The sequence below is a fragment of the Salvelinus alpinus genome, chromosome 20, assembly GCF_045679555.1.
Source record: "Salvelinus alpinus chromosome 20, SLU_Salpinus.1, whole genome shotgun sequence".
Classification (NCBI taxonomy): Eukaryota; Metazoa; Chordata; class Actinopteri; order Salmoniformes; family Salmonidae; genus Salvelinus; species Salvelinus alpinus.
The window spans coordinates 21296794-21323234 of NC_092105.1; the positions used below are offsets into that span (position 1 = coordinate 21296794).

Sequence of the window (26441 nt, forward strand, 5' to 3'; positions counted from 1 at the left end):
GGACGCTCCCTCTAAACTAAACTTGAGACGCCTGTGGCATTGTGTGACAAAACGGCACAATTTAAAGTGACCTTTTATTGTCCCCAGCACAAGGTGCACCTGTGTAATGATCATGGTGATTAATCTGCTTCTTGATATGCCACACCTGACAGGTGGATGGATTATTTTGGCATATTTCAGCTCATGAAACATGGGACCTACACTTTACATGTTGCGTTTATGTTTTTTGTTCAGTGTACTACACATATATATATTTTTTTTACACCGTTTGGACTTAGGTGACCATAAAATAACCGCTTAGGCGACCTGCCCAAGGATTACAATGGCAGAAAAATTCCTGTAATTTGTTTTCCAACAACCGACATGTAGCTAGTCTTAACTTCTTATGGCTGCAGGGGCAGTATTGAGTAGCTTGGATGAAAGGTGCACAGAGGTGCCCAGAGTAAACGGCCTGCTCCTATGTCATAGTTGCTAATATATGCATATTATTTTTAGTATTGGATAGAAAACACTGAAGTTTCTAAAACTGTTTGAATTATGTCTGTGAGTATAACAGAGCTCATATGGCAGGCAAAAACCTGAGAAGTTCCACTTCCTGTTTGGAATTTATCTGGGGGTGCCAGATTTTCAACCAAACTCTCATTGAAAATACAGAGAGATATGGATGGGTTTTCACTTCCTACGGCTTCCACTAGATGTCAACAGTCAATAGAACTTCGTCTGATGACTCTAATGTGAAGGGGGGCCGAAGGAGACAGGAATGAGTAATCACTTCCACGAGCTGATCACGCATTCACCATGCGCCTTCACATGAGTAGGACGTCCGTTCCATCTCTCAACTGAAGTCAATGTAGTTCTCCGGTTGGAACGTTATTCAAGATGTATGTTAACAACATTCTAAAGATTGATTCAGTACATCGTTTGACATGTTTCTACTGACTGTAACGGAACTTTTGGACATCGTCACGTTATAGTGGTCGCGCTTTGTGACTTTTGTTTACCAAAAGCCCTAACCATTCCAAAGTAGCTAATTGGACATAAATAACGGACATTATCGAACAAATCAAGCATTTATTGTGGACCTGGGATTCCTAGGACTGCATTCTGATGAAGTTCATCAAAGGTAAGGAAACATTTATCATGTATTTTCTGGTTTCTGTTGAGTCCAACATGGCGGCTAATTTGGCTATTGTCCTGAGCTCTGTCTCAGATTATTGCATGGTTTATTTTTCCGTAAAGTTTTTTTGAAATCTGACACAGCGGTTGCATTAAGGAGAGGTATATCTATAATTCCATGTGTATAACTTGTATTATCATCTACATTTATGATGAGTATTTCTGTTGAAACGATGTGGCTATGCAAAATCACTTGATGTTTTTGCAACTATTGAATCTAACGCGCCAATGTAAACTCAGATTCTTTGATATAAATATGAACTTAATCAAACAAAACATGTATGTATTGTGTAACATGAAGTCCTATGAGTGTCATCTGATGAAGATAAAATTAATTACTAACCTTTGATTATCTCTATTTCTGTTTTTTGTGAAAGCTATCTTTCGTTGGAAAAATGGCTGTGCTTATTGTGGTTTTGTGGTGACCTAACATAATCGTTTGTAGTGCTTTCGCTGAAAAGCATATTTGAAATCGGACACTTTGGTGGGATTAACAACAAGATTACCTTTAAAATGATATAAGACACATGAATGTCTGAGGAATTTTAATTATGAGATTTCTGTTGTTTGAATATGGCGCCCTGCACTATCACTGGCTGTTGTCATATCGATCCCGGTAGCGGGATTGCAGCCATATGAATAACCGCTTAGGCGACCTGCCCAAGGATTACAATGGCAGAAAAATCCCTGTTATTTGTTTTCCAACAACCGACATGTAGCTAGTCCCCAATATACAGTGGGGACAACCAGCATCCAGTTGCTCTGCAGCAGATTGAGACATAAGCCTCTCCCTGATGGGGAGTGTGTGTGTGTGTGTATGTGTGTGTGTGTGTGTGTGTGTGTGTGTGTGTGTGTGTGTGAGTGGCGAAATAATGTCTTACCCATGTCTGTTGGATCTGTTGGAGTGGCTGGAGTAGCCAGACTGGATAGACTCAGTGTCCATGGCAACTCTGTTCAGAGCCAGTGATTGGCCAGGTGTCTGAGGAGGGTCTCAGGGTGTCGTGCAGCAGGGTGATGGTGGTCTGATCCAGGAAGAGATGGGTTAACTAACTAAACAGACTGGCAGCAGACTGAAAACATCAGCGATCTATGTTGACAAACCTGTAGATGTCCTTTAGTAGACATATTGACCTGTGAGAAACAGAGAGACAGAAAGAGAGACAGACATGTCTGTTATCAATGAAATATACAGCTCAGTTCTGCGCTTGCTACCAGAGGCCTATTCACAGAGTACACTGCAGGTAAAGCTAAAAGCAAGGCAAACTAAAGAGTTATGTGCCAGCCCGTACCGGTTGGGACTTAGAGGCGACTGTGTTACAGTGATAGACTGCCAAGGAGACAGAACATTAAGTGAATTATTCTCCATTTCATTATTCTAAAAGCTACAGTAGGTGATCTGAGGATTACGGTAAAGGGTGACACAGAGATGATCTGAAGCCCAATCCCATCATCAAGGAAGGTACATCAGGTCCTCACATCATAGACCAGACAGCTTGATCCTCTGTGATGAAACACACACTGTCTCATACGCACACACATACATATAGGATCTTCATTTGATCACCCTGTTGCAGGATAACTTTCACGAGGTTAAAAAAGTCTTCTGAAGTTTGTAATTTCACTTGATTTTCCCTTACGAAAAACGTATCAACCCCGACAAAAATACATTGCCCCTTATTCTCACCCCCCAAAACTGGAGGCAGCAGCCTGCCACATACTGTAACCCTCCAACCCCCAGCTCTGGTGTGATCCATGCTCTAGACAGGGGTCGTTACACCCCGTCATGCCTGACTCTGGTGTGATCCATGCTCCAGACAGGGGTCGTTACACCCCGTCATGCCTGACTCTGGTGTGATCCATGCTCTAGACAGGGGTCGTTACACCCCGTCATGCCTGACTCTGGTGTGATCCATGCTCCAGCCAGGGGTCGTTACACCCCGTCATGCCTGACTCTGGTGTGATCCATGCTCTAGACAGGGGTCGTTACACCCCGTCATGCCTGACTCTGGTGTGATCCATGCTCCAGACAGGGGTCGTTACACCCCGTCATGCCTGACTCTGGTGTGATCCATGCTCCAGACAGGGGTCGTTACACCCCGTCATGCCTGACTTCATTTAGTTACTGGATCCATTTGTCCCAATGACCCCCTGCCAATCACCACTCCCTCATCTCAGTATTATGCAAATATAACTACACTTATAAATGATCTGCCTGACCAATGGGACACAAACACCCAAATAGCACACTAAGCAAATGTGCATGCAAATGTGTTATGGTATATGTGTGAATATCTGCTCTTGGTTCATTGAGTATAACAGTGATCATTATATTATGATGACTACTGTATGGGTTGCAATGCCAAGCCCACTGTTCAGCTCAATAAATCATTTTGAAGGATTTAGTGTTACCTGTATGTTTTTAGCATGAGGCTAGCTGAGGAATGTAAAGACTCCAGATATGTGATACAATGACTGCAGCTGAAAGCATCTGCATTGTGTCTGTAACCCAAGAAACGTGAGGGTTTCTAAATTAAAACACAAGCATACCAGGAATTCTTTGGAAAATATATGAACGAGTCAAAAAGGGGAGGAACGACAAACACCTTCTAGGGCTAACATTACTCCAGTATCAAATTCTAACCCCAGTGAGAGGGAGAAAGAGCAACCAGAATTAAAGTGTCTACTGTTGCCTTGGTAACAGAAACGTAAGGCTCCCTGTGGATTGCAATAATATTGATGTGTGTGAGTAAGAGAGAGAGAGAGCGAGCAGAGAAAGGCATGTTGGAACTGTGAGTGAATCATTGGCTTAAGAGTACCTGAGCACTCCCTTCTCATATTCATCACTCTCACATAGTCCCCTTTCTCTCTCTGTCACACACACACCAAATGCAAGGCTTTAACCCCTGGAGAGCTGATGCCTTCACGTGTGTGTGTGCATGTGTGCGCACACAGTGGTATGTGGGGCAGCAATCTCCCTTAGAAAAGTCAGCCAGTCATCCGAGAGTCAACATAAAGAGATATAGCCAACCGGGTCATGTGGAAAATCACAGCCTATAGGCAAGACAAACTATCAGTTACAAACCAACGCGTTAAACACTGAACATGAATACAGCCTACTGAAATAACAATGAGTGTGACAGCTGTCTGTCTTTATATGCATCCTTAGAATTCAGTAACACATCTTAAAATGCATGTAGGGCATACACTGGAAGTACATATGTGTGAAATACACCATATATGGATCAATATATTTTCTATAATGACATTTCTGTATGCCGTTGTGGTTTAGTGGAATGGGGAGACAGTCTTGAGATCAGAAAGTGAAACTAACGTTACATAAACACTCATTAGGCTGTTTATCTAGGATGTGAACCGAGATTCAGGTCAGGGAGCCAGTCAAGCCAGGAGTATAGGCATGCTTATTATAGCATCCTCAGAGATGCATACTTCCATACTAATAACATTAAAAGCATTCCTTTGTCTTAAAGAGAAGTCTATGGAAGAATTACAGCCATGAGAGAGACATAGACAGTATGAAAGGTCAGTTAGGCCACTCAGTATAAACTTTTCCCTACAGATCACTCTCATCTCATGCCATCAGTTACACAGCCAAAGAATGATGTGCTGTGTGTGTGTGTGTGTGTGTGTGTGCCTGTGTCGCCTAAAACATGCGTGTGTATACTGTATGTCTTTTTGTACTCATTTGACCCAGCTGTAGAATCATTTGGCCCATAAACAGGGCAGAGGGGAAGGGCGTTGTGTGATCAGCAAGGCCAACACATTCAGTTATATGCAGCCTGCCAGCATCCTTTGTGGCACAGACTAACCTAGCCTGCAGGGATCCCTGGTTACCATGGCATCCACACTGTGCCCTCCCTCACCCACCCCATTAGCCCCCCTCCTCTCCCTTAGAATGCCCTGATGGTGGCAAAATGCCATGCCATGCCAGGGATTTAGCATGTGTTATGGTATTTTTGTTTGTTTAGCAGTTTAACACACATATGCCTACTCACCACCACAAACACAAAGATATGTACTGTATTCACATGGGCGACAAACAGCGTATGTGATGAAAGACGACGTAAACATAAAGACACACAGTTATTAACAACAAATAACACAGACAGACACAAAGGCAAAGATGAGCCAGATACAGGAACACACATACTGAATGCACAGACACAAATACTGTAGATCAAATGTGCCAAGTAAGTCTGTTGGAAATTAAATAAAATGGTGACAGAGAACCTCAGCAGGGCTTTATAAAGAGAGCAATCTGTCCATTGACAAGAGATAACCCTAGAACAGCTGTTGATGAACACAATACTGAAGCGCACCCACACACATCACATGTATGCACACACACTCACACACAGGGGGGCCTTTGGGCGGTATGGGGAACCAGTAAGAGTTCACATTATTTATGAGGTGACCCTGCAGCTTGTGTTGTGAACACTGCCTGGTAAAGCCAGACATGTCTGACAGTGTGGGTTAATTAACAGTAGGAGTCAAATAAATCCACTCAGGGCAGAACATAAGCGTTTACACATATACAGCTTAGATAGAGGCTGTACAGCTGAGACTGTAAATGGTAACATGTGACATGCGTATGGTGTGTGTTTGTGTTCCTCCAATAAGTATTGAGCCATTCATTGATCTGGTTAAGATCCCATAATGCATGATGACTCATAAATCATTACACTTTAGTCATCTTACCCAGAGCATTCAACTTAACCGCACTGAGCTAAAGGCTAGAGCTGCCGCTTTCAAGGAGCGGGACTCTATCCCGGATGCTTATAAGAAATCCCGCTATGCCCTCTGACGAACCATCAAACAGGCAAAGCCTCAATACAGGACTAAGATCGAATCGTACTACACCGGCTCTGACCCTCGTTGGATGTGGCAGGGCTTGCAAACCATTACAGACTACAAAGGGAAGCACAGCCGAGAGCTGCCCAGTGACATGAGCGTACCAGATGAGCTAAACTACTTCTATGCTCGCTTTGACGGAAATAACACTGAAACATGCATGAGAGCATCAGCTGTTCTGGAAGACTGTGTGATCATGCTCAATGCAGCATATGTGAGTAAGACCTTTAAACAGGTCAACATTCACAAGGTTAACCAGGACGTGTACTGCGAGCATGCGCTGACCAACTGGCAAATGTCTTCACTGACATTTCAACCTCTCCCTGTCCGAGTCTGTAATACCAACATGTTTTAAGCAGACCACCATAGTGCCTGTGCCCAAGAACACTAAGGTAACCTGTCTAAACGACTACCAACCCGTAAGCACTCACGTCTGTAGCCATGAAGTGCTTCGAAAGGCTGGTCATGGCTCACATCAACATCACCATCCTAGAAACACTTGACCCACTCTAATTTGCATACCGCCCCAACAGATCCAGAGATGATGCAATCTCTATTGCACTCCACACTGCCCTTTCCCACTAGAAGCAAAAGGAACACCTATGTGAGAATGCTGTTCATTGACTACAGCTTGGCGTTCAACACCATAGCTTATTGATGAGCTTCGAGGGCACTAAGGGCCCTGGGACTAAACACCTCCCTCTGCAACTGGATTCTGGACTTCCTGACGGGCCGCCACCAGGTGGTAAGGGTAGGTAACAACACATCCACTACATAATTATCGTCACTGCAGATAGAGGATAACACACTATCATATTTCATAACGCTTTTAAAACAATTACCTGCACTTCAGATCAGCCAATAGATAGAATGGGCATACTTGTCAAAGAACACATCCATCTGCTTATATTGTCATGATAAAGTATATATTTTATCAAAAATAAAGGACCAAGGCACTCCTCATATAATTCATTAAAATGCCTTTATTTGTATGTCATGTTCAATGGAAATAAAGTTTAAAACTCAGACGCGTTTCAGCTGCATGGCCTTCGTCAGGGAGTACAAAGATATGATAATAGAATGTCCTTTTTGAACAGCTTTTCCAATCAACCCTGATTTGAAGAGGGAGTGGTTACAGAATTCATTGGACAACACCTAGTAAACAATACTATACACATTCAAAAGTGAAATACTGTAGATATGTTATCAAAAATACAACTCAAGGCTAGAAGCATCAGAAAGGTAGATTTATTTCTTTTTGATGACCAATTTACCCCTTTTACCAAAGAGCACCATCTGTCAACCAAAATCTACTATTGTGTACCTTAGTAGCGCTTCCCTTCCTCCTGCTTTTTTTCTAAAATTATATATTTCGCTTAGATGTGCTCAATCTAAACAGTGTACCAAATTATTCAACTCCGTTTCTGCTTCAAGTACCATGTTGAAATGTGCCCTGTGTCTGTGGGAAACAGAGAGGAGGAGATAGGAATCCCATTGGACAATGAATGGAGAAACACCGGACCCAACTGACTGTCGACCCATCGCATTCACGTTGTCATGCTGCATCACGCGGATGCTAAGCTAATCGTCACACAATCGCATCTCAAAGTAAGACTTGAGAAGCCTGCTTATTTTCCTTGAACGTCCGTAATGTCACGATTCCAATGCTATACAACATTAATTATCTCCCATCTTGGAAAATATTTGCAACATTGTACAATTGACTCCCATTCATTCATTGAAGGAGAGCTCTCCTTGTCCCAGAATCACCCAGAATGCATGACTTATGGGCAACGTACACATTGGGAGTTAATACGATTCTAATGGAGTTTCCCCATCTCCTAAAAAATATCTCTGTGGGAAAGCAACGTTTCCCTGCTCTCGCTCTGGGCAGAGACGGACTGCAAGTTGAACTCGGTGAGTAAGACTCCCAAATTGATGCAGTTTGTTAAGGCAACTTCACATACTGATATTGACTTTGGTATTATTGTGTGTAGCTTTGTTTTCTAACTAGCTAGCCAGCCAGCCAGCCCAGAGAGGGAGGGCATTGCATGGTTTAAAAAAATGAAATAATAATTAGACTTGAGCTGCAACAGTTTTCCAAAAACGATTTTCACATGTTTGTACCAACCTTGTTATAACGACAAAAGGAAACATTTGTTCAACATTTTTCACATAGTGCTATTTAACTGTTAATCAGAAGAATTTGTGGTTTGGGGTGGATTATCCCTTTAAGATAGCAGTGCATGTAGAAAGTTCTCATATCCCTTGACTTATTCCACATTTTGTGTTACAGCCTGAATTCAAAATGGATTAAATATATATATATATTCTCACCCATCTACACACAATACCCCATAACGAAAGTGGAAACATGTTTAGATTTTTTTTGCAAATGTATTTAAAATAAAATACAGATATCTCAATTACATACAGTACCAGTCAAAAGTTGGGACACACCTACTCATTTCAGGATTTTTCTTTATTTTTTTACTATTTTCTACATTGTAGAATAATAGTGAAGACATCAACACTATGAAATAACACATATGGAATCATGTAAGCAAAAATGTGTTAAACAAATCAAAATATATTTTAGATTCTTCAAAGTAGCCACCCGTTGCCTTGACAGCTTTGCACATTCCTGGTATTCTCTCAACCAGCTTCATGAGATAGTCATCTGGAATGCATTTCAATTAACAGGTGTGCCTTGTTAAAAGTTAATTTGTGGAATTTCTTTCCTTCTTAATGCGTTTGAAACAATCAGTTGTGTTGTGACAAGGTAGGGGTGGTATACAGAAGATTGTCTTTTATCAAAAAGGGCAAAGTCTATATTATGGCAAGAACAGCTCAAACAAGCAAAGAGAAACAACAGTCCATCATTACTTTAAGACATGAAGGTCAGTCAATCTGGAAAATGTCAAGAACTTTCAAAGTTTCTTCAAGTGCAGTCACAAAAACCATCAAGCGCTATGATGAAACTGGCTCTCATGAGGACCTCCACAGGAAAGGAAGACCCAGAGTTACCTCTGCAGCAGAGGATAAGTTCATTTGACTTAACTGCAACTCAGATTGCAGCCCAAATAAATGCTTCAGAGATCAAGTAACAGAAATCTGTCCTTTGGTCTGATGAGTCCAAATCTGAGATTTTTGGTTCCAACCGCCTTATCTTTGTGAGATGCAGAGTAGGTGAAAGGATGATCTCCGCATGTGTGGTTCCCACCGTGAAGCACGGAGGTGGTGGTGTGATGTTGCGTCGCTGGTGACATTGTTGGTGATTTATTTAGAATTCAAGGCACACCAAACCAGCGTGGCTACCACAGCATTCTGTAGTGATACACCATCCCATCTGGTTTGCGTTTAGTGGGACTATCATTTGTTTTTCAACAGGACGATGACCCAAAACACAACTCCAGGCTGTGTAAAGGCTATTTGACCAAGGAGAGTGATGGAGTGCTGCATCAGATGACCTGGCCTCAACCCAATTGAGATGGTTTGGGATGAGTTGGACCGCAGAGTGAAGGAAAAGCAGCCAACAAGAGCTCAGCATATGTGGAAACTCCTTCAAGACTGTTGGAAAAGCATTCCAGGTGAATCTGTTTGAGAGAATGCCAAGAGTGTGCAAAGCTGTCATCAAGGCAAAGGATGGCTACTTTGAAGAATCTAAAATATATTTTGGTATGTTTAACACTTTTTTGCTTACTACATAATTCCATGTGTTATTTCATAGTTTTGATGTCTTCAGTATTATTCTGCAATGTAGAAAACAGTAAAAATAAAGAAAAACCCTGGAATGAATAGGTGTGCCCAAACTTTTGACTGGTACTATAAGTATTTACACCCTTTGCTATGACACTCCAAATTGAGCTAAATTTAATCCATTTTGAGTTCAGGCTGCAACAACAAAATGTGGAATAAGTCTATGGGTATGAATACTTTCTGAAGGTGGTACTACCACATATCTCAGCCATAGTAAGTTTCCTCAATAAAGTAGCAAAGTCAGAGCTAATAAGGGGGGAAAAGAGTCAAGTGAGAGTGTTAGTGCACAAAAGGGTTATTTTTAAGAGGGGTATGTGTGTTCAAGTACAAACAAACATTCACATAAGATATCATCGTCCAAGGTCAGCTAGTGGGAGAAAAAAAACATTAAAACAAAGACAAACACACAGGGTTCTACAAGAGAAGAGAGTTGACAATGGTCACAAACACTCACACTCGAGTAAAATAAAAAAAAGAAGAGAAGCGAGCTGACAGTTCTCTGGTATGCCCTCCAGCCTCCCTGGATCCAAACCCATTCATGTGAATGAAACAGTAGCCCAAGTACAGTGATCATGATTCAGGATATGCCGGCAGGAGAGAGAAGGAAGAAGGCTTGAGCACTAACAGGGTAACAGGCTTGGTATGTGCATACTATAATGGGTATTACTGTTGCGCAGACATACAGTTGAAGTCGGACGTTTACATACACCTTAGCTTATTCATTTAAACTCATTTATTCACAATTCCTGACATTTAATCCTAGTAAACATTCCCTGTCTTAGGTCAGGTAGGATCACCACTTTATTTTAAGAATGTGAAATGTCAGAATAATAGTAGAGAGAATGATTTTTTTCAGCTTTTGTTTCTTTCATCACATTCCCAGTGGTTCAGAAGTTTACATACACTCAAAAGTATTCGGTAGCATTGCCTTTAAATTGTTTAACTTGGGTCAAACGTACCGGGTAGCCTTCCACAAGCTTCCCACAATAAGTTGGGTGAATTTTGGCCTATTCCTCCTGACAGAGCTGGTGTAACTGAGTCAGGTTTGTAGGCCTCCTTGCTCGCACATGCTTTTTCAGTTCTGCCCACAAATTTTCTATGGGATTGAGGTCAGGGCCACTCCAATACCTTGACCCTGTTGTCCTTAAGCCATTTTGCCACAACTTTGGAAGTATGCTTGGGGTCAATGTCCATTTGGAAGACCCATTTGCGACCAAGCTTTAACTTCCTGACTGATGTCTTGAGATGTTGCTTCAATATATCCACATACTTTTCCTGCCTCTTTGTGAAGTGCACCAGTCCCTCCTGCAGCAAAGCACCCCCACAACATGATGCTGCCACCCTTGTGCTTCACGGTTGGGATGGTGTTCTTCGGCTTGCAAGCTTCCCCAATTTTCCTCCAAACATAATGATGGTTATTATGGCCAAACAGTTACATTTTTTTTTGTTTCATCAGACCAGAGGACATTTCTCCAAAAAGTATGATCTTTGTCCCCATGTGCAGTTGCAAACCGTAGTCTGGCTTATGTAAGGCGGTTTTGGAGCAGTGGCTTCTTCGTTAATGAGCGGCCTTTCAGGTTATGTCGATATAGGACTCATTTTACTGTGGATATAGATACTTTTGTACCTGTTTCCTCCAGCATCTTCACAAGGTCCTTTGCTGTTGTTCTGGGATTGATTTGCACTTTTCACACCAAAGTACGTTCATCTCTAGGAGACAGAACACTTCTCCTTCCTGAGCGGTATGATGGCTGCTTGGTCCCATGGTGTTTATACTTGTGTACTATTGTTTGTACAGATGAATGTGGTACCTTCAGGCGTTTGGAAATTGCTCCCAAGGATGAACCAGGCTTGTGGAGGTCTACAATTTTTTTTCTGAGTTCTTGGCTGATTTCTTTTGATTTTCCCATGATGTCAAGCAGAGGCACTGAACTTGAAGGTTGGCCTTGAAATACATCCACAGGTACACCTCCAAATGACTCAAATGATGTCAATTAGCCTATCAGAAGCTTCTAAAGCCATGTCATAATTTTTCAAGCTGTTTAAAGGCACAGTCGACTTAGTGTATGTAAACTTCTGACCCACTGGAATTGTGATACAGTGAATTATAAGTGAAATAATCTGTTCGTAAACAATTGTTGGAAAAATTACTTGTGTCATGCACAAAGTAAATGTCCTAACCAACTTGCAAAAACTACAGTTTGTTACAAGAAATTTGTGGAGTGGTTGAAAAATGAGTTTTAATGACTCCAACCTAAGTGTATGTAAACTTCCGACTTCAACTGTATGCCACCTGCCTCCTAAAACAGCACATAGATGTAGTAAACCAGTTATTCCCAACATTTTTCGGTTACTGTACCACCAACTGAATTTAGCTCTGCCCGGAGTACCCTGAAGTACCCCCTCATGTGCATTTTACTAGTAGATCTATGGTCTCACGAGTGGATAGACCAAGTACCCCCAGGGGTCCTAGTACCCCTGGTTGAGAACCACTGTAGTGGTTCCACTGATATATCCATAGGAGAGTGCTTGGCAGCTGACAGGTGCCTACAAACTCCCATATCCTGCATTCAAAGGCGCTATAGCAGGCAATTCCAGGTGTGCACTGAGGTAACGTACTAGAATGGTGCTTAACAGTGAACCTAGCCCAGTGAACATCGCATCTGATCGATCCATCTACGAGTTCAAAGAAAGGAGACGACCTTTGAGATATAGTGACCCTGGTTAAAGACCTTAGAAAGCTATAAAACGGCTATTACACCGGGTGGCTAACGCACTAACAAATACACCATGACCAGCGCAATACACAAGGGGTGGAACAGTGGCAAAGGTACCCACAGGACAAACAGAATAATATTAGTCTGAGGAGAGATTAAATAGCATTAATACAACAAGCCATAGCCGTGGGAAGATGTTTGGGCTATTCTTTTTGACTATTCAGCTAAATCTCCTAAAATCTCCTAATAAATAAAGGTGGTGTTTTTGGTGTAACAGTAACGTTATGCTATGCCATTATATTTGGTTATGTTATGTAGAATACTCATTAATAATGATATGATCTTCCAAAACATTGATTCAGCTTTGATTTAACTTTACTAAACGAGCACCATTGTGAGAAATGGCCGAGTGAAGCTCGGCGTGCTCTGGACCACTGCTGTCCGCTGTGCACCTACCCAACTATTTTTGCCTGGGCAAAATTTGGTGATGCAGAAATTAGAGACCACATGCGGCCTTTTTATGAAAATCTGGGAATATTTGGCCAACAAAATATGTTTGGTGCATCTCTGGGAATTTAAAACAATTAGGATGTGGAACTGTTAAAACTGGATTGAGTTAAATCACAGCAAATATGTTGAATCAGCAACTAATAGGCATGGAGAACCTCACAAGTTTGACGAAATGACCTAATATCGTTCAGTCTAATACTGCCATTCACTTACTTTTGTAGAACTTCATCACAACACATTTCACGGCACCTATCTGGTGACAATAAAACATGTCTATTTTTTAAACACGCTTTTTGTAAGTAGTTAGGCCTACCTTTAGCTGGAGCAAAGATTATGTAGCCTGCTGCGCTACAGAGGGCTATATCTGTCTGCTAATACAGGGGTTCCCAAACTCCGTCCCCTCCCCAAGGCACTAAACATCTGATTCAAATGATCAAAGCTTGACGATGAGTTGGTTATTTGAATCACCTGTGTTGTGCAATGGAAAAAAACAAAACGTGCACCAGGACCAACTTTGTGAAACCCTGTGCTAATACACCAGTAAAGGCCCAGTGCATTACTTTTGTGAAGAAAAACAACATTAAATTATATTCCTATTATTGTTTTGTTTTTTATTCAGATTTTTCAGAGGACGCTCAGGACTCATACTTCCCGCGGCTATGACTGTAGCCTTTCTGTTTTCTACTGGATCGTGAACGAGATGCCAGCTGAGTAGTCTCATTTAAAACGTTATGCGGTTGTATTGCAACAAATATGATAAACATCAAAACATATCATAGCAGTGAGAATTTTTAACTAAGTCAATGTAATGCGACGCCGAAGAACCGTCACTTGATTCGCGGCGGCACTGAACTTCACTCTGATCCTGGTCTCGTGCTTCGAGCTCCAGTTGTTGAGCCACCGAATAGCGCTGAATTACGAATCACAGATGAATTGGCTACAATATATTTACAATGCGCACATAACTCACCTTTTCACGGGAGCGACATTCCTTCACCTGCGTTTGGGCGTGAAATACAGCCTGCTATACACCTAGGCTGCAAAACGAACTGATCCACAGACGGTGTTGCTGCTTCTCCATGGGAGTAGTACAGTTGTGGACAGACAGTGAAGGGATTCTGGGGGAGATTGGGGCGATGATAGGTATACGCTAGAGGGCATCGCTGTGTAGGCAGTTATCATCATCTCCCAAATGTAGAATATATTAATTAATTTATTAGCAATTCATTCAGTGATGAAATGTAGTCTTTCCTACAGTATGTAGAATTATGAGCGCAGTAACATAGGAACACACACACACAGTGAACGGGTCAAAGGCAGTCAGTTGTGACAACCTTAATCCATGACACTGTAGCTAGCCATGGCTATACTTTGCTGTACAATAAATTAGGAACCACATAAGCATTGTTCCATTTCTGTCATTAACCACTTCATCTAATTAGACAAAGTCCTTATGGTCTTAGCAGATGTGAAGGACTGAATGCATTATATGATGACACCGCCCACATAACATCTTCCACAGCCTGCTTTTACCTTAACAATTCTCTCAGATCTGTCAATGTTGAAGGGGTAGTTGTGGCTAGAGATTTGCCAGACTCTCCTTAGTCAGTTTGTTTGTGAATGTTCCCATCTTTAAAAAATGCACTGACATTTAAAGAGCTGCTGATCATCAAGGACAACAACCACCCGAGCCACGGCCTGTTCACCCCGCTATCATCCAGAAGGCGAGGTCAGTACAGGTGCATCAAAGCTGGGTCCGAGAGACTGAAAAACAGCTTGTATCTCAAGGCCATCAGACTGTCAGACTGTTAAATAGCACCTTAGAGGCTGCTGCCATAATATACATAGGCTTCAAATCACTGGCCACTTAAGGGAACACTGGTCACTTTAATAATGTTTACATATTTTGCATTACTCATCTCATACGTATATACTGTATTCTGTTGAATTCTATTCTACTGTCTCTTAGTCTATGCTGCTCCGACAATGCTCATCCAAATATTTATATATTCTTAATTCCATTCCTTTACTTTAGATTTGTGTGTATTGTGTGTATTGTTGTGAAATTGTTAGATATTACTTGTTAGATATTACTGCACTGTTGGAGCTAGAAACACATGCATTTCGATACACCCGCAATAACATCTGCTAAATACATGTATATGACAAATAAAATTGTATTTGATCATTGACGTGCTGGTGCTGGCTGAACATGTAGTTCTATAGACCAACAGAGGGCAGCCTTGCACCACAAACTCACCCATTTGCAATTATTCTCTCTCACTGTCTCTCTCTCTCTTTGTGGCCCTTATCATCCCTTGCTTTAAATAAATCAATATTAGTAATAAACATCTTGAATAAGGGAAGAAATTAAAACTTTTCAATTGTGACTGACGGCCATTGATAGTCTCTGCAATTCCATTGTTAGTAAAGATAACATGTCAGACGTGTCCAGCTGTCAGGGTTCTCACAAAAATGACCAGTGATGGGGGAGGGGCAAGGATAGAGAGGGAGAGATGGTCTCCTTATACAGCGCATTCGGAAAGTATTCCCCTTGACCTTTTCCACATTAGTCTTTTTCTAAAATTGATACAATTACTTTTTTCCCTAGTCAATCTACACGCAATACCCCATAATGACAAAGTGAAAACAGGTTTTTAGACATTTTTGCAAAAGGTGCATCCTGTTTCCATTGATCATCCTTGAGATGTTTCTACAACTTGATTGGAGTCCACCTGTGGTAAATTCAATTCATTGGACATGATTTGGAAAGGCACACACCTGTCTATATAAGGTCCCACAGTTGACAGTGCTTGTCAGAGCATAAACCAAGACAGGATTGTGTTGAGGCAGAGATCTGGGGAATGGTACAAAAACATGTCTGCAGCATTGAAGGTCCTCAATAACAGTGGCCTCCATCATTCTTAAATGGAAGAAGTTTGGAATCACCAAGACTCTTCCTGAGCAATTAGGGGAGAAGGGCCTTCATCAGGGAAGTGACCAAGAACCTGACGATCACTCTGACAGAGCTCCAGTTCCTCTGTGGAGATGGGAGAACCTTTCAGAAGGACAACCATCTCTGCAGCACTGCACCAATCAGGCCTTTATGGTAGAGTGGCCAGACGGAAGCCACTCCTCAATAAAAGGCACATGACAGCCTGCTTGGAGTTTGCCAAAAGGCACGTAAAGACTCTCAGATCATGAGAAACAAGATTCTCTGGCCTAATGAAACCAAGATTGAACTTTTTGGCCTGAATGCCAAGCGTCACATCTGGAGAAAACCTGGCACCATCCCTACAATGAAGCATGTTGGTTGAAGCATCATGCTGTGGGAGACTAGTCACAGCATTGAGGGAGAGATGAACTGAGCAAAGTACAGAGAGATCCTTGATGAAAACCTGCTCCAGAGCACTCAGGATCTGAGAGTGGGGCAAAGGTTCACCTTCCAACCGGACAACGACTCCAAGAACACAGCCAAGAAATGCAGTAGTGGCTTTGGGACAAGTCTCTGAATGTCCTTGAGTGGCACAGCCATTGCACGGACTTGAACCTGATCGAACATCTCTGGAAAGACCTGAAAATAGCTGTGCAGCAATGCTCCCCATCCAACCTGGCAGAGTTGGAGAAGATCTGCAGAGAAAGATGGGAGAAACTCCCCAAATACAGGTCTGCCAAGCTTGTAGCGTCAAAGGTGCTTCAACAAAGTACAGAGTAAAGGGTCTGAATTCTTATGTAAATGTGATATTTCCGTTATTTTTTGGTATAAATTTGCCAGAGAGACATAGAGAGACAGAGAGAGAGAGCGAGAGAGAAAGACATAGAGAGACAGTGTAACGGCTGTCGTCTTCCTCTTCCTCGGACGAGGAGAGGAGAGAAGGATCGGTGGACCAATACGCAGCGAGGTATGTTGACATAATGAATTTATTGGAAAAAACGAAGACTGACACGAACTATACTTGACTTATACAAAATAACAAACAAACAACGTAGACAGACCTGATCATGAAACTTACATAAAACACGCAGAACTCACGAAGAGGAACAGACTACAATAAACGAACCAAACAACCAAAACAGTCCCGTGTGGTGCGCAGACACAGACACGGAAGACAATCACCCACAAACAAACAGTGTGAACAGCCAACCTATATATGGTTCTCAATCAGAGGAAAACGTCAAACACCTGTCTCTGATTGAGAACCATATAAGGCTAATTTCAAGTGACCTAAACAATGAAACACAAAACATATAATGCCCACCCCAACTCACGCCCTGACCAACTAAACACATACAAAAATAACATAAAATAGGTCAGGAACGTGACAGACAGAGAGAGAGAGAGAGACAGAGAGAGAGAGAGACCGAGACAGAGACATAGAGAGCGAGAGAGAGACAGAGACAGAGACATAGAGAGCGAGAGAGAGAGAGAGAGCACACAAGCAGATACTGGTTATAATGGATAGATGACAAGAATGTGAAATGGAATGAAAAGAAAAAGGAAGAAAGGATATAATCCCTTTATGATATGTGTAATTAACATTTTGTGGTCTGTGGAAAATGTAAAGAAATGCTATTGTTTGACTATAGATGAAAATGACTTCATATAGGATACAAGTAATACAACTTGACTCTGATTCAGAGGGGTTGGGATAAATGCGGTAGACACATTTCAGTTGAATGCATTTAGTTGTACAACTGATAAGTTGTCCCATTTCACTTCCCTTTCATATATGTAGGCTATGTGATATTTCATTTGATTCTCTTCTGGCATGTAGTTAATGCAAGCTCTCTAGCTATCCGGTTTTACTTGATGTAGCCTATAGCCTATATATATTTGTATTGTTTAGTTGTAATGAATTACCTGGAACAAAGTAGCAGTCTGTTTCAATTGTTTTTGTTGTCTTACGAATTAGAACTACAACCTGGTTCTTCTGCATTCACAAAACTGACATGAATTTCCATGTAGAAAATCTTGTTTGTTTATAAATATTTTATGTTTTTTATGTAGGGTTTTCTGTGATGCTTTTAGGTCGAATTATTTATCAATGGGCTTTCCAATATTCAAATAATTAAGGGTAGGCTATATAATTATTGTTCGGCCTATAGCCTACAATTATTGTCATTTATTTATTTCACGAATAACCTCTTTGTCCAGCCAATATGCTTTTTTTTCTCTTGTCCATAATTCCCAGGTCACCTCTCCCTAAGTGTGTGTGCGTGTGCCCGCCCGTGTCCCGGGGGACGTGGCAGACAGATGGGCCGTAATGTGGTTGTCTCGGCTCGTCTGGAGGAACACCTGCCCCGTCCGTGGGGAGAGCGTCTGTCCGCCGACTACAGAGCGAAGCTCCAGCTCGGACACTGGCCCAGTGCCCCAGACCTCGTCTCTCCAATCTGGAGAAAATATGAAATAGCCTGGCGTCACCGACATCTTTAGCAGATTTTTTTGTTTTTCGAAATTCCACATGAACGTCTGTCTATCTATCCAGAATGTCCATACAACACCAAACATTTAAGAATATTTTAAATTAAAAAGCTGTTTATTTGATTTAACAAATTCTATTTCTATGTTTCATATCCATGGGTTACTACGAAAGGACACCCTGAAATGTTAAGCAATCTTTGGAAAGCAGGTATTGGCTACAGTAAACTATGGAGTTTTTGTCACCCCAAAAAAAATTGTCTAAAAAAAAGCAAGAAACCAACAAACTTATGGACAATAGAAAAACCTAACAATTAAATTGTCAGCCTAAATCTGAAACTGTCTCACCATACTAAACGAAATATTGCTATTTCCCTTGCAACCTTTGGACTTAACAAGGATATCACCTTTTTGGGGAAAAATGTTAAACAGATCAAATCTCATAAAAACTGCAATTAAAGAGCAGCAATATCAGTTCTGTTGTCAGAGTATAAATGATTGTTATATAATTAAAATAAATATGCATGTGCAAACACCAGACATAAGAAATGACACAATGTAAACATTCATTGACAAATAAATAACTTACCAGGCCTAATCCACAAACCAACAACGAATACAATATAAAACATCTAATTTCTGTAAATAAGTGCAGAGTTATATTCTACTTTGAACATCAGTGCTGATTTCAGCACGTCTGCAGCTATAGGTCCTTTAAATCAGCCCTGTCCATGGAGAGAAGTTTGGCCCTGGCAGTAAAGTCTATAAGCTAACAGTACTATAGCTTTCAATACTAGGAACATAGGCCTATAAGAAGTAGGACAACCCGACATTATTGCATTTTCTGACAACAAATTTGGATTGAGGTGACTCAGCAGCAGCACTGAATAAGTCTGTGGGGAAGTCCAGTGGGGCAGCAGTTTCTTTCCATCACAGCACTGTGAAAGAGAGAGAGACATTAGGTCCTGTTTTATTATGTGTCCCTGGCCTAGTGGCACCACACCAGGGGACTTCGGCAGACACCATAGGCACGACAGGGCTCCGAGGTCAGATATGTGGCAACAATGTCCACCCTTCTCGGTCTCCATGGGAAGATCTCAATTACATACTCCTTGTGTCCTCTCTCCTTGTCTCCTTTTCAAAACCCATTGGAGGAGATGGTCAGAGAGGAGTAACCTCTGGTTTTCTCATCCAATTCGTTTTGAGAAGGAGAAGAGAAGAAAGGAGAGAGGATGCGAAGAGTATGCACTTGAGATCTTCCCCATGTTCAGTCTTCTCTCCTTCACTGACAGATGTCTATCCCTAATGCGTTCCCTACGCGTCCAGCACATGGTTGAGGTAGGTGATGTAGCAGATTGCCAGCCGGAGAATCTCGATCTTGGACAGCTTCTTGTCTGGTGGAAGTGTCGGGAGAAGTTTCCTCAGCTCGGCGAACCCAACGTTGAAGGCCTCAACGCGGATGCGCTCTCTCGTGGCGTGTGCGGACCGGTACTTGTCTGTGGCACGCCGCCGCCTCCTCTTCTCCTCCCTGCTGAGGGAAGGCATGGACAGAGATCGCGCCTTGCCCTCGCCTTCTGCGGGCTCCGCGGGCATGGGGGCGCACTCCATCTTGATGCCGTTCAGCAGGGTCTCTGTGGGCAGCCCGGCATCTGGCTGGTCTGGACTTAGCATCATCTTCAAGCAGTCTGTTCAGTTTTCAGATCAAAGGTTCAACAACCCCTGTGTGAGATATATGGGTTTAGTCTTATAACAGAGGAGAGATCAGGCGTGAGAATGTGTTAGGTTTCTGTGGACAATTAGATTTTTAAAAGTGAGAAAATAATTTTGGTGAGATGCATGTTCGCACTCCTGTTGTGCACTGTCCTTGGTGCTGATTCTAACAACTCACTTCATTGTCTAGGCCTATTAGGCAGCTCAATTCTGATATTTTCTGGCCAATCAGATCAGCTCTGAAAAAGATCTGATGTGATTGGTTAAAAGACCAATTAGTGGCAAAAATATCAGAAGTGGACTGCCTGTGTAAACACAATCCATATGGATTGTCTTATCTGGATTTTTTAAAAGCCCTATGTAGTAGGGTCTATCGAAATAGCCTATTAGCCTACTACTCATAAAGTTTAGCAATTCTGGCTAGTCTGCCCATTTTAAAACTGTCTCGTCTGTCCATTTCATGGGAACTAATTTCCACAGGCTGCATTCGATTAAATCCGATAGCTACGAACATACATCACAAAACAAGGCAGACATTAATGAAGACTTAATTGAAATTAATTATTGGGAGAGCTCTGAATTCACGTGAGCAGCTGACCATCTGTCTCGCAGACGATTCGCGTGCTGTATAGGCTATGATTGGATGACGCGCGTCTGAAATATGCTGATATACAAACGATATATCCTTTATGCGCGTTATATAAAGGCACAATATTTATCATGTTACTTTTAGATTAGAGGGGATAACATAAATAATTATACAAAACTGGAATTATTTCCATACCAAAATAAACATAATTGGAAAATGGAAACAGATAGGCCTATAAGACGTTCTTATGTTCTTCCAAAATGTTTGTTTCAATTGTAGGAATGTTTAAACCCACCTTATACATTTGTTGAACTTTATCCAAGAAGTGTGTACCGCTGAGGAGTTATTTCCACGTTAAAAACTGTGACTCTTGTTGGTTTCTCTCACGGCCAAACATTTCCAACCCTTCTCATCAACATTTCATGTTCGAGGAAAAACTACATTCAAAGGTGATGCCATCAAAGGTCTTCAAATGAAATGTTTGACTATTCAAAACTATTTTACGTGACTATTAACTAGGCCATAACCAGGTGTTAATGTTTTCTTTCACTTTTGCGGAGCATCACTTGATTGTCTGAGGATAAAGATCTTCAGAAGTGTTGTCTCTTGACCTCCGCTATAGGAAAACAAAGAAAGTTGTCGTCGTGACAGGGTGCGCTCGTGGACAAAACGACTGCTCCTGTAGTCCGTCTTGTTTTTCCGTGATATTATGATCATATCAGACGCACTATAGTAAACTGCATGCCAGGGGCCATTCTTCTGTGAGGGGACCGATTACAGGGAATCCTCCTGCCTCCTCTAGACTTGTCTCTCCTCCACACGTGCTGCCCTCTTGCGCGTGCCAGATCGTGTGAGAGATAAGACGAGCCGATCCCTAATAAAGCCTCCCGCGGTGTGACGGCACAAGAAGCAATACATGTGGAATTGTATTGTCTGCTTTTTTCTTCTTACACCCTCCTTCCTTCTTTCCCCTGCAGGGATATATGGACACCAATGGTGACATATGGTAGTGTGTATTGGACAGATCCCGGTTCTGGACACATACTTTAATCATTTGACTAAATGTGTTCCTGAGATGATCATGATGTCCATAAGTGACAGGACACCATATTGATGAATCAGTTTTATTGATGTAATGCAACTGTTCCAGTAAGGATTTTCGTCTGTTTCTGTGCCTTGTGGCTGCACTGTGTGCTTCATTTGTTGTATGTGTTGTTGTATGTGTACTATGTATGTTTCAAACTGGTTTGCTTTATCTTGGCCAGGTCGCAGTTGTAAATGAGAACTTGTTCTCAACTAGCCTACCTGGTTAAATAAAGGAGAAATATAAAAAAACAATTAAAAAAAATGTGTATCTATATGTCATCTACAAAACACAAATCAACTCCATTACTGAATCAACCTGAAACAGCTGCTATCTTACTCCCCCATCCACTCACACATAGCTGACCACCACAGTCAAAGCAGATAGCCACCAGCCTGTTTTAGGAGCACCTTTAGTATTGAATAAGTAAAACGTTCTAATGGTCCGAGGCAGCCCAGCCTTGGTGGACATGGTCCTGGTGATGAAAAATTCAGGTTTAACAGCTCAATACGCTCATAGACAGGTCTGGGAGCAGTAAAGGAGGAGAGAAGATAGGGCTTTGTCACCTCATATGCTGTAAAACTACAGAATTACACCTGCTCTGCTATCACTGTCACTTTAATAGGCCTGGGGAGTTAATGGAGCTACTCTACAAGGTTGGTAGGGTGAGGTGGAGGAGAGATGGAGGATATATTGGAAGTCACGTGTTTCCCTGTATAACCAATGAGAAACATAAACAGACCAACAGCAAGCTCAATAAATGTTACTCTATTACTTGGACCAGTTTCCTGAAATATCATTATATTAAGCTCATGCTACCACAATACATGTACAATATGCCCCCTCACACTCAGAAAAACAAGCAGACTCTAATAAATGAATGAAACAGCATCGATGAGAAAGGAACATAAGGCGTGGTGTGGCCCCATCCCAGTCAGACTGTGTAGGGGTGTCATGGGAATAAAGAGGCCATACTGCCAGAATGAACACACACTGTCACAGGGGAGGGGTGTGTATAGGTGTGTGTGTGTGGGTGTAGGTCAGACAAAAAAGTATGTGTGTGTGTGTGTGTGTGTGTGTGTGTGTGTGTGTGTGTGTGTGTGTGTGTGTGTGTGTATAGTGTGTGTGGGGGTGTGTGGGGGTGTACGTCAGAACAAAAAGTGTGTGTGTGTGTGTGGGGGTGTACGTCAGAACAAAAAGTGTGTGTGTGTGTGTGTATAGTGTGTGTCCCAAGGTAAAACAGCTGTTTACAGTAATTGGACCTTACAGAGGGTAGAGTATTGCACCTCTCACCTTGGCTCAGGGGCCAGGGGTGAAGTAGAACAGGACCGAGCCAGACTGAGGAGTGTCATACAAGGCCAGGGGTGAGGAGTGGGGAGGCTCAGTGCTATCATGTAATTAGGCTTTCTCTGTCAAACCATCTTCCCCCTCCCCCCCACACACACAGACCCTGTCACCACTCATCACAGACTCACATATAAACTCACTGTTTCCCTGTAACTCTACAATGCATAATATGACAACGGTACCACATGAAAACTAACTTATCAATTACTTTGCTATTAATGCTTGAAAAAGACTTGCATAACGGAGCCCAGAGGTTATTGTTATGGGAGGAGTCATGTTGTGTACTATGAAAAGGAAGTGTCTCAGTTCCATGTTGTCATCATTTTGCAGTAATGTAATCGTGCAACAGCATATTCAGCTGCCTGTCACCCAGACCGGAAGGATAGATCACACCTATTGATTTTCTGTGGCACCTTTTGACAGGATGATGAATTGGGAATCCTTTCAACAGCTTAATTCACCTTAAACACTGAATCAATGGGGATGGATTCTACCAACTTTCAGTGGGGATGGATTCTACCAACTTCCAGTGGGGGTGGATTCTACCAACTTTCAGTGGGGATGGATTCTACCAACTTCCAGTGGGGGTGGATTCTACCAACTTCCAGTGGGGGTGGATTCTACCAACTTTCAGTGGGGATGGATTCTACCAACTTCCAGTGGGGGTGGATTCTACCAACTTTCAGTGGGGATGGATTCTACCAACTTTCAGTGGGGGTGGATTCTACCAACTTGTGCTCTCTCCAGCGTGCTGTAGCCTACCAACCAGTTAGCCACCCAAACAATGGACCCTTATGGGAAGCCCTCATTGTATAGTACAACAGTAACAATATGCCAACTTCATTTTCAAGTATATTTCTGTATGGATAAACCAAAGTAAGACTCTCCCCCTTTTCTTCTTCCTCTGCTCCACTCTCTCTCATTCTCCCCCTCTCTCTCTTCTGGGTACCCTAGGTCTGCTCTAGCATGGAAACCATCTGTTCCATCATGTAAAAGGATGGAGGGAGCCCCAAACCTTATCTCTCATCTGTCTGTGTGTGTGGAACCAAGTCAATCTGTGACCCTTAAAATATGGATCCTTCCTTGTATGTGTAGGGACATTTTATGAGAGTTGTTATTTTCTGTTTCACTGTTGGTTAGTCAAAAAGAGTGTGGAATCAGTTGTTTGGAATGGTAATTTCTATTGAGTATTTATCTAGAAACCACCTTGCTGTTTTGTGATTGGTGGAATGTGAGTTAATTTAAAGAGAGAACAGGAAGTAGCTGAGTTCCTGCATGACTGTATCTGTGTGCAGTTGATGATTAAATCTACGAAATAGTGATCAGTCTCCATCCCAGTTTATGTCCTCTGTAGAGAGTCATCCATCCACCATTGAAAGAACCCTCAAACTACATACGTGTCATTGTGGAACCAAATAAAATATTCAAGTGTGTGTCTGTGTGTGTGCGTGTGTGTGCTCTCCCAGTCTCCCTTGAGTCTAGGGTGTTTGAGGACCATCTGTTACTTTGTATTAAGCCTTCTTTTTCCTTCATTTCACCATTCCTTCTCTTTCATCCCTTTCATCTTCCCTCTCTTCCTCCCTACAGTGTTTTCTTGTCCAAGGTATCGCCAAGGTCTGTATCGCCAAGGTTTTGAAGCCGTCCCATTTCTCTCACTCATATTCTGACTGTTTGCTTGTCTCTGTATCTTTCATTGTTTGAGTGGAGACTCTCATCGACTGCAGATGGTGAAGTACCATGATTGACCAAAATGCAGAGTGAAACTCAGTTCATTTCTCTGTTTTCTCTATCTCTATCTGTCTGGTTGCCATCTGCTGTCATCTTTTGTTTCTGGTGGTCTGGAATCAGATGGCATCTAATCGATCACCTTTGTAACCATGGCTACTGGTAGACAGGAGAGGGAGGGCATGAGGAGTAAGGGAGGGAATGAAGGAAAAAACAAGGGATGGAGTGATTATTCCATTGCTTCACACACACACACACACACACACACACACCACACACCACACACCACACACCACACACCACACACCACACACCACACACCACACACACACACACACACACACACACACACACACACACACGCACGTGTGCGCAAAAAAACAAAACATGTAATAGTTAAAGAAAATAATAATAAATCCTTTTTGCTGCATGTGTGTTGAAAATAATTTGGGTAATAATTCATCCCCTGCTTTTTGGTTCATGCTGAGACTGAGACTGAGCTCAGGAAAGGTGCCTGCAGAAATCAATACAAATTATTCCAAGGTTTTCCATGTTATATTGATCCGATTTGGAATGCAGTTTTACAGGCAGAGGTATTTTATTTATGGAATAATACTAGCCCAACTGTATGGCTGCTAGATGTCACAGACATATACACACATTGTGTGTGTGTGTGCGTGCGTGTCCCCACACACTTCCCTTCAGTCATCTTCTCTCACCTGAAGCAACATTCCCCACCCCTCTGACTAAGAATGGCAGGAATACAATAGAATATAGAAAATAGTACAATACAATACTGTACAGTAGTCCATCCATTCCATGTTAGCTTTGAAATCCATTCCAGTTTTTCACCCAAGCTTCCTTCCACTTAATTCCCACACTGAACAGTGATTAAAATACAAGCAAGAAAAAACAACAACAAAGCAGCAGAAAAACAAACGCTTAGCAAATGTGTAATTGGTTCGGAGAAGGGTGAATGAAAAAGGAGAGGAGATGTATTCGCTGTGGGCAGAACACACACCTGAGACTGAGAGCATCACTGCTGGGCATCCCCATGTATGCATGACTGTTGGTGAAATGCTAATGTTAGCTTCCCCATTAAAAAATCCATCCACTTCAATTAGCGACGCACGCTAAGCAGTTAAATGCTACGCAAATCTCAGTGATGTATTGAAATAGGCATCAGACAGGACACCTGTTTCTGGTTTACAGGGTGTTCAGGAGGGAACTGGATGGGTATGTCAATGTCACAGGGGTTCCTCTGATCCACAGAAATGGTGAAAGAGAGAGAGTGAGGAGAGAGAGAGAGAGAGAGTGAGAGAGAGAAAGAGAGAGAGAAAGGTTAGAAAGAGAGATTACCACTTGCCTCTACCCTACCATAATGACCCATAGTGTCACAAGGAGTGATTCTGAACAACATATGTCAGGATCAATGAACTAGTATATGGTAGATCTGTAACATGCTACAGTAATGTACAGACCCACACAAGATACTTTCAACAGAATGTCTATTATAAACTCCCTCTGTGTTGAGGC

General features: G+C 42.1%; 2 protein-coding genes and 1 long non-coding RNA gene across 4 annotated transcripts in view; 1 reads left to right on the forward strand and 2 right to left on the reverse strand.

Annotated features, from left to right (window-relative positions):
* LOC139546470 (vang-like protein 1) overlaps positions 1 to 14176 on the reverse strand; it is a 48156-nt gene extending 33980 nt beyond the window's left edge. Inside the window, exons 1-3 of one of the 2 annotated variants that reach the window (XM_071354874.1) lie at positions 14002 to 14176; positions 2278 to 2307; positions 2058 to 2198 (exon numbers count right to left, since the gene is read on the reverse strand). In XM_071354874.1, coding sequence (XP_071210975.1) covers positions 2058 to 2119 — 62 coding nt within the window. In that variant the 5' untranslated portion in view covers positions 2120 to 2198; positions 2278 to 2307; positions 14002 to 14176. Of the gene's footprint in view, positions 1 to 2057; positions 2199 to 2277; positions 2308 to 13344; positions 13450 to 14001 lie in introns of those variants that run through there. The other variant, XM_071354875.1, reaches the window with a different exon arrangement.
* On the forward strand, positions 7402 to 18585 carry LOC139546473 (uncharacterized). The gene is made up of 2 exons (XR_011669237.1): positions 7402 to 7962; positions 18224 to 18585. It is a non-coding gene; the product is annotated as an uncharacterized lncRNA (long non-coding RNA).
* LOC139546472 (helix-loop-helix protein 2-like) lies at positions 18539 to 21654 on the reverse strand. Its single transcript, XM_071354877.1, has 2 exons — positions 21045 to 21654; positions 18539 to 20169 (listed from the first exon to the last, which is right to left on the reverse strand). Exon 2 carries the CDS (start codon positions 20122 to 20124, stop codon positions 19765 to 19767), a length of 360 nt encoding a protein of 119 aa, XP_071210978.1. The 5' UTR covers positions 20125 to 20169; positions 21045 to 21654; the 3' UTR covers positions 18539 to 19764.
* Between the last annotated feature and the right edge of the window lie 4787 nt (positions 21655 to 26441).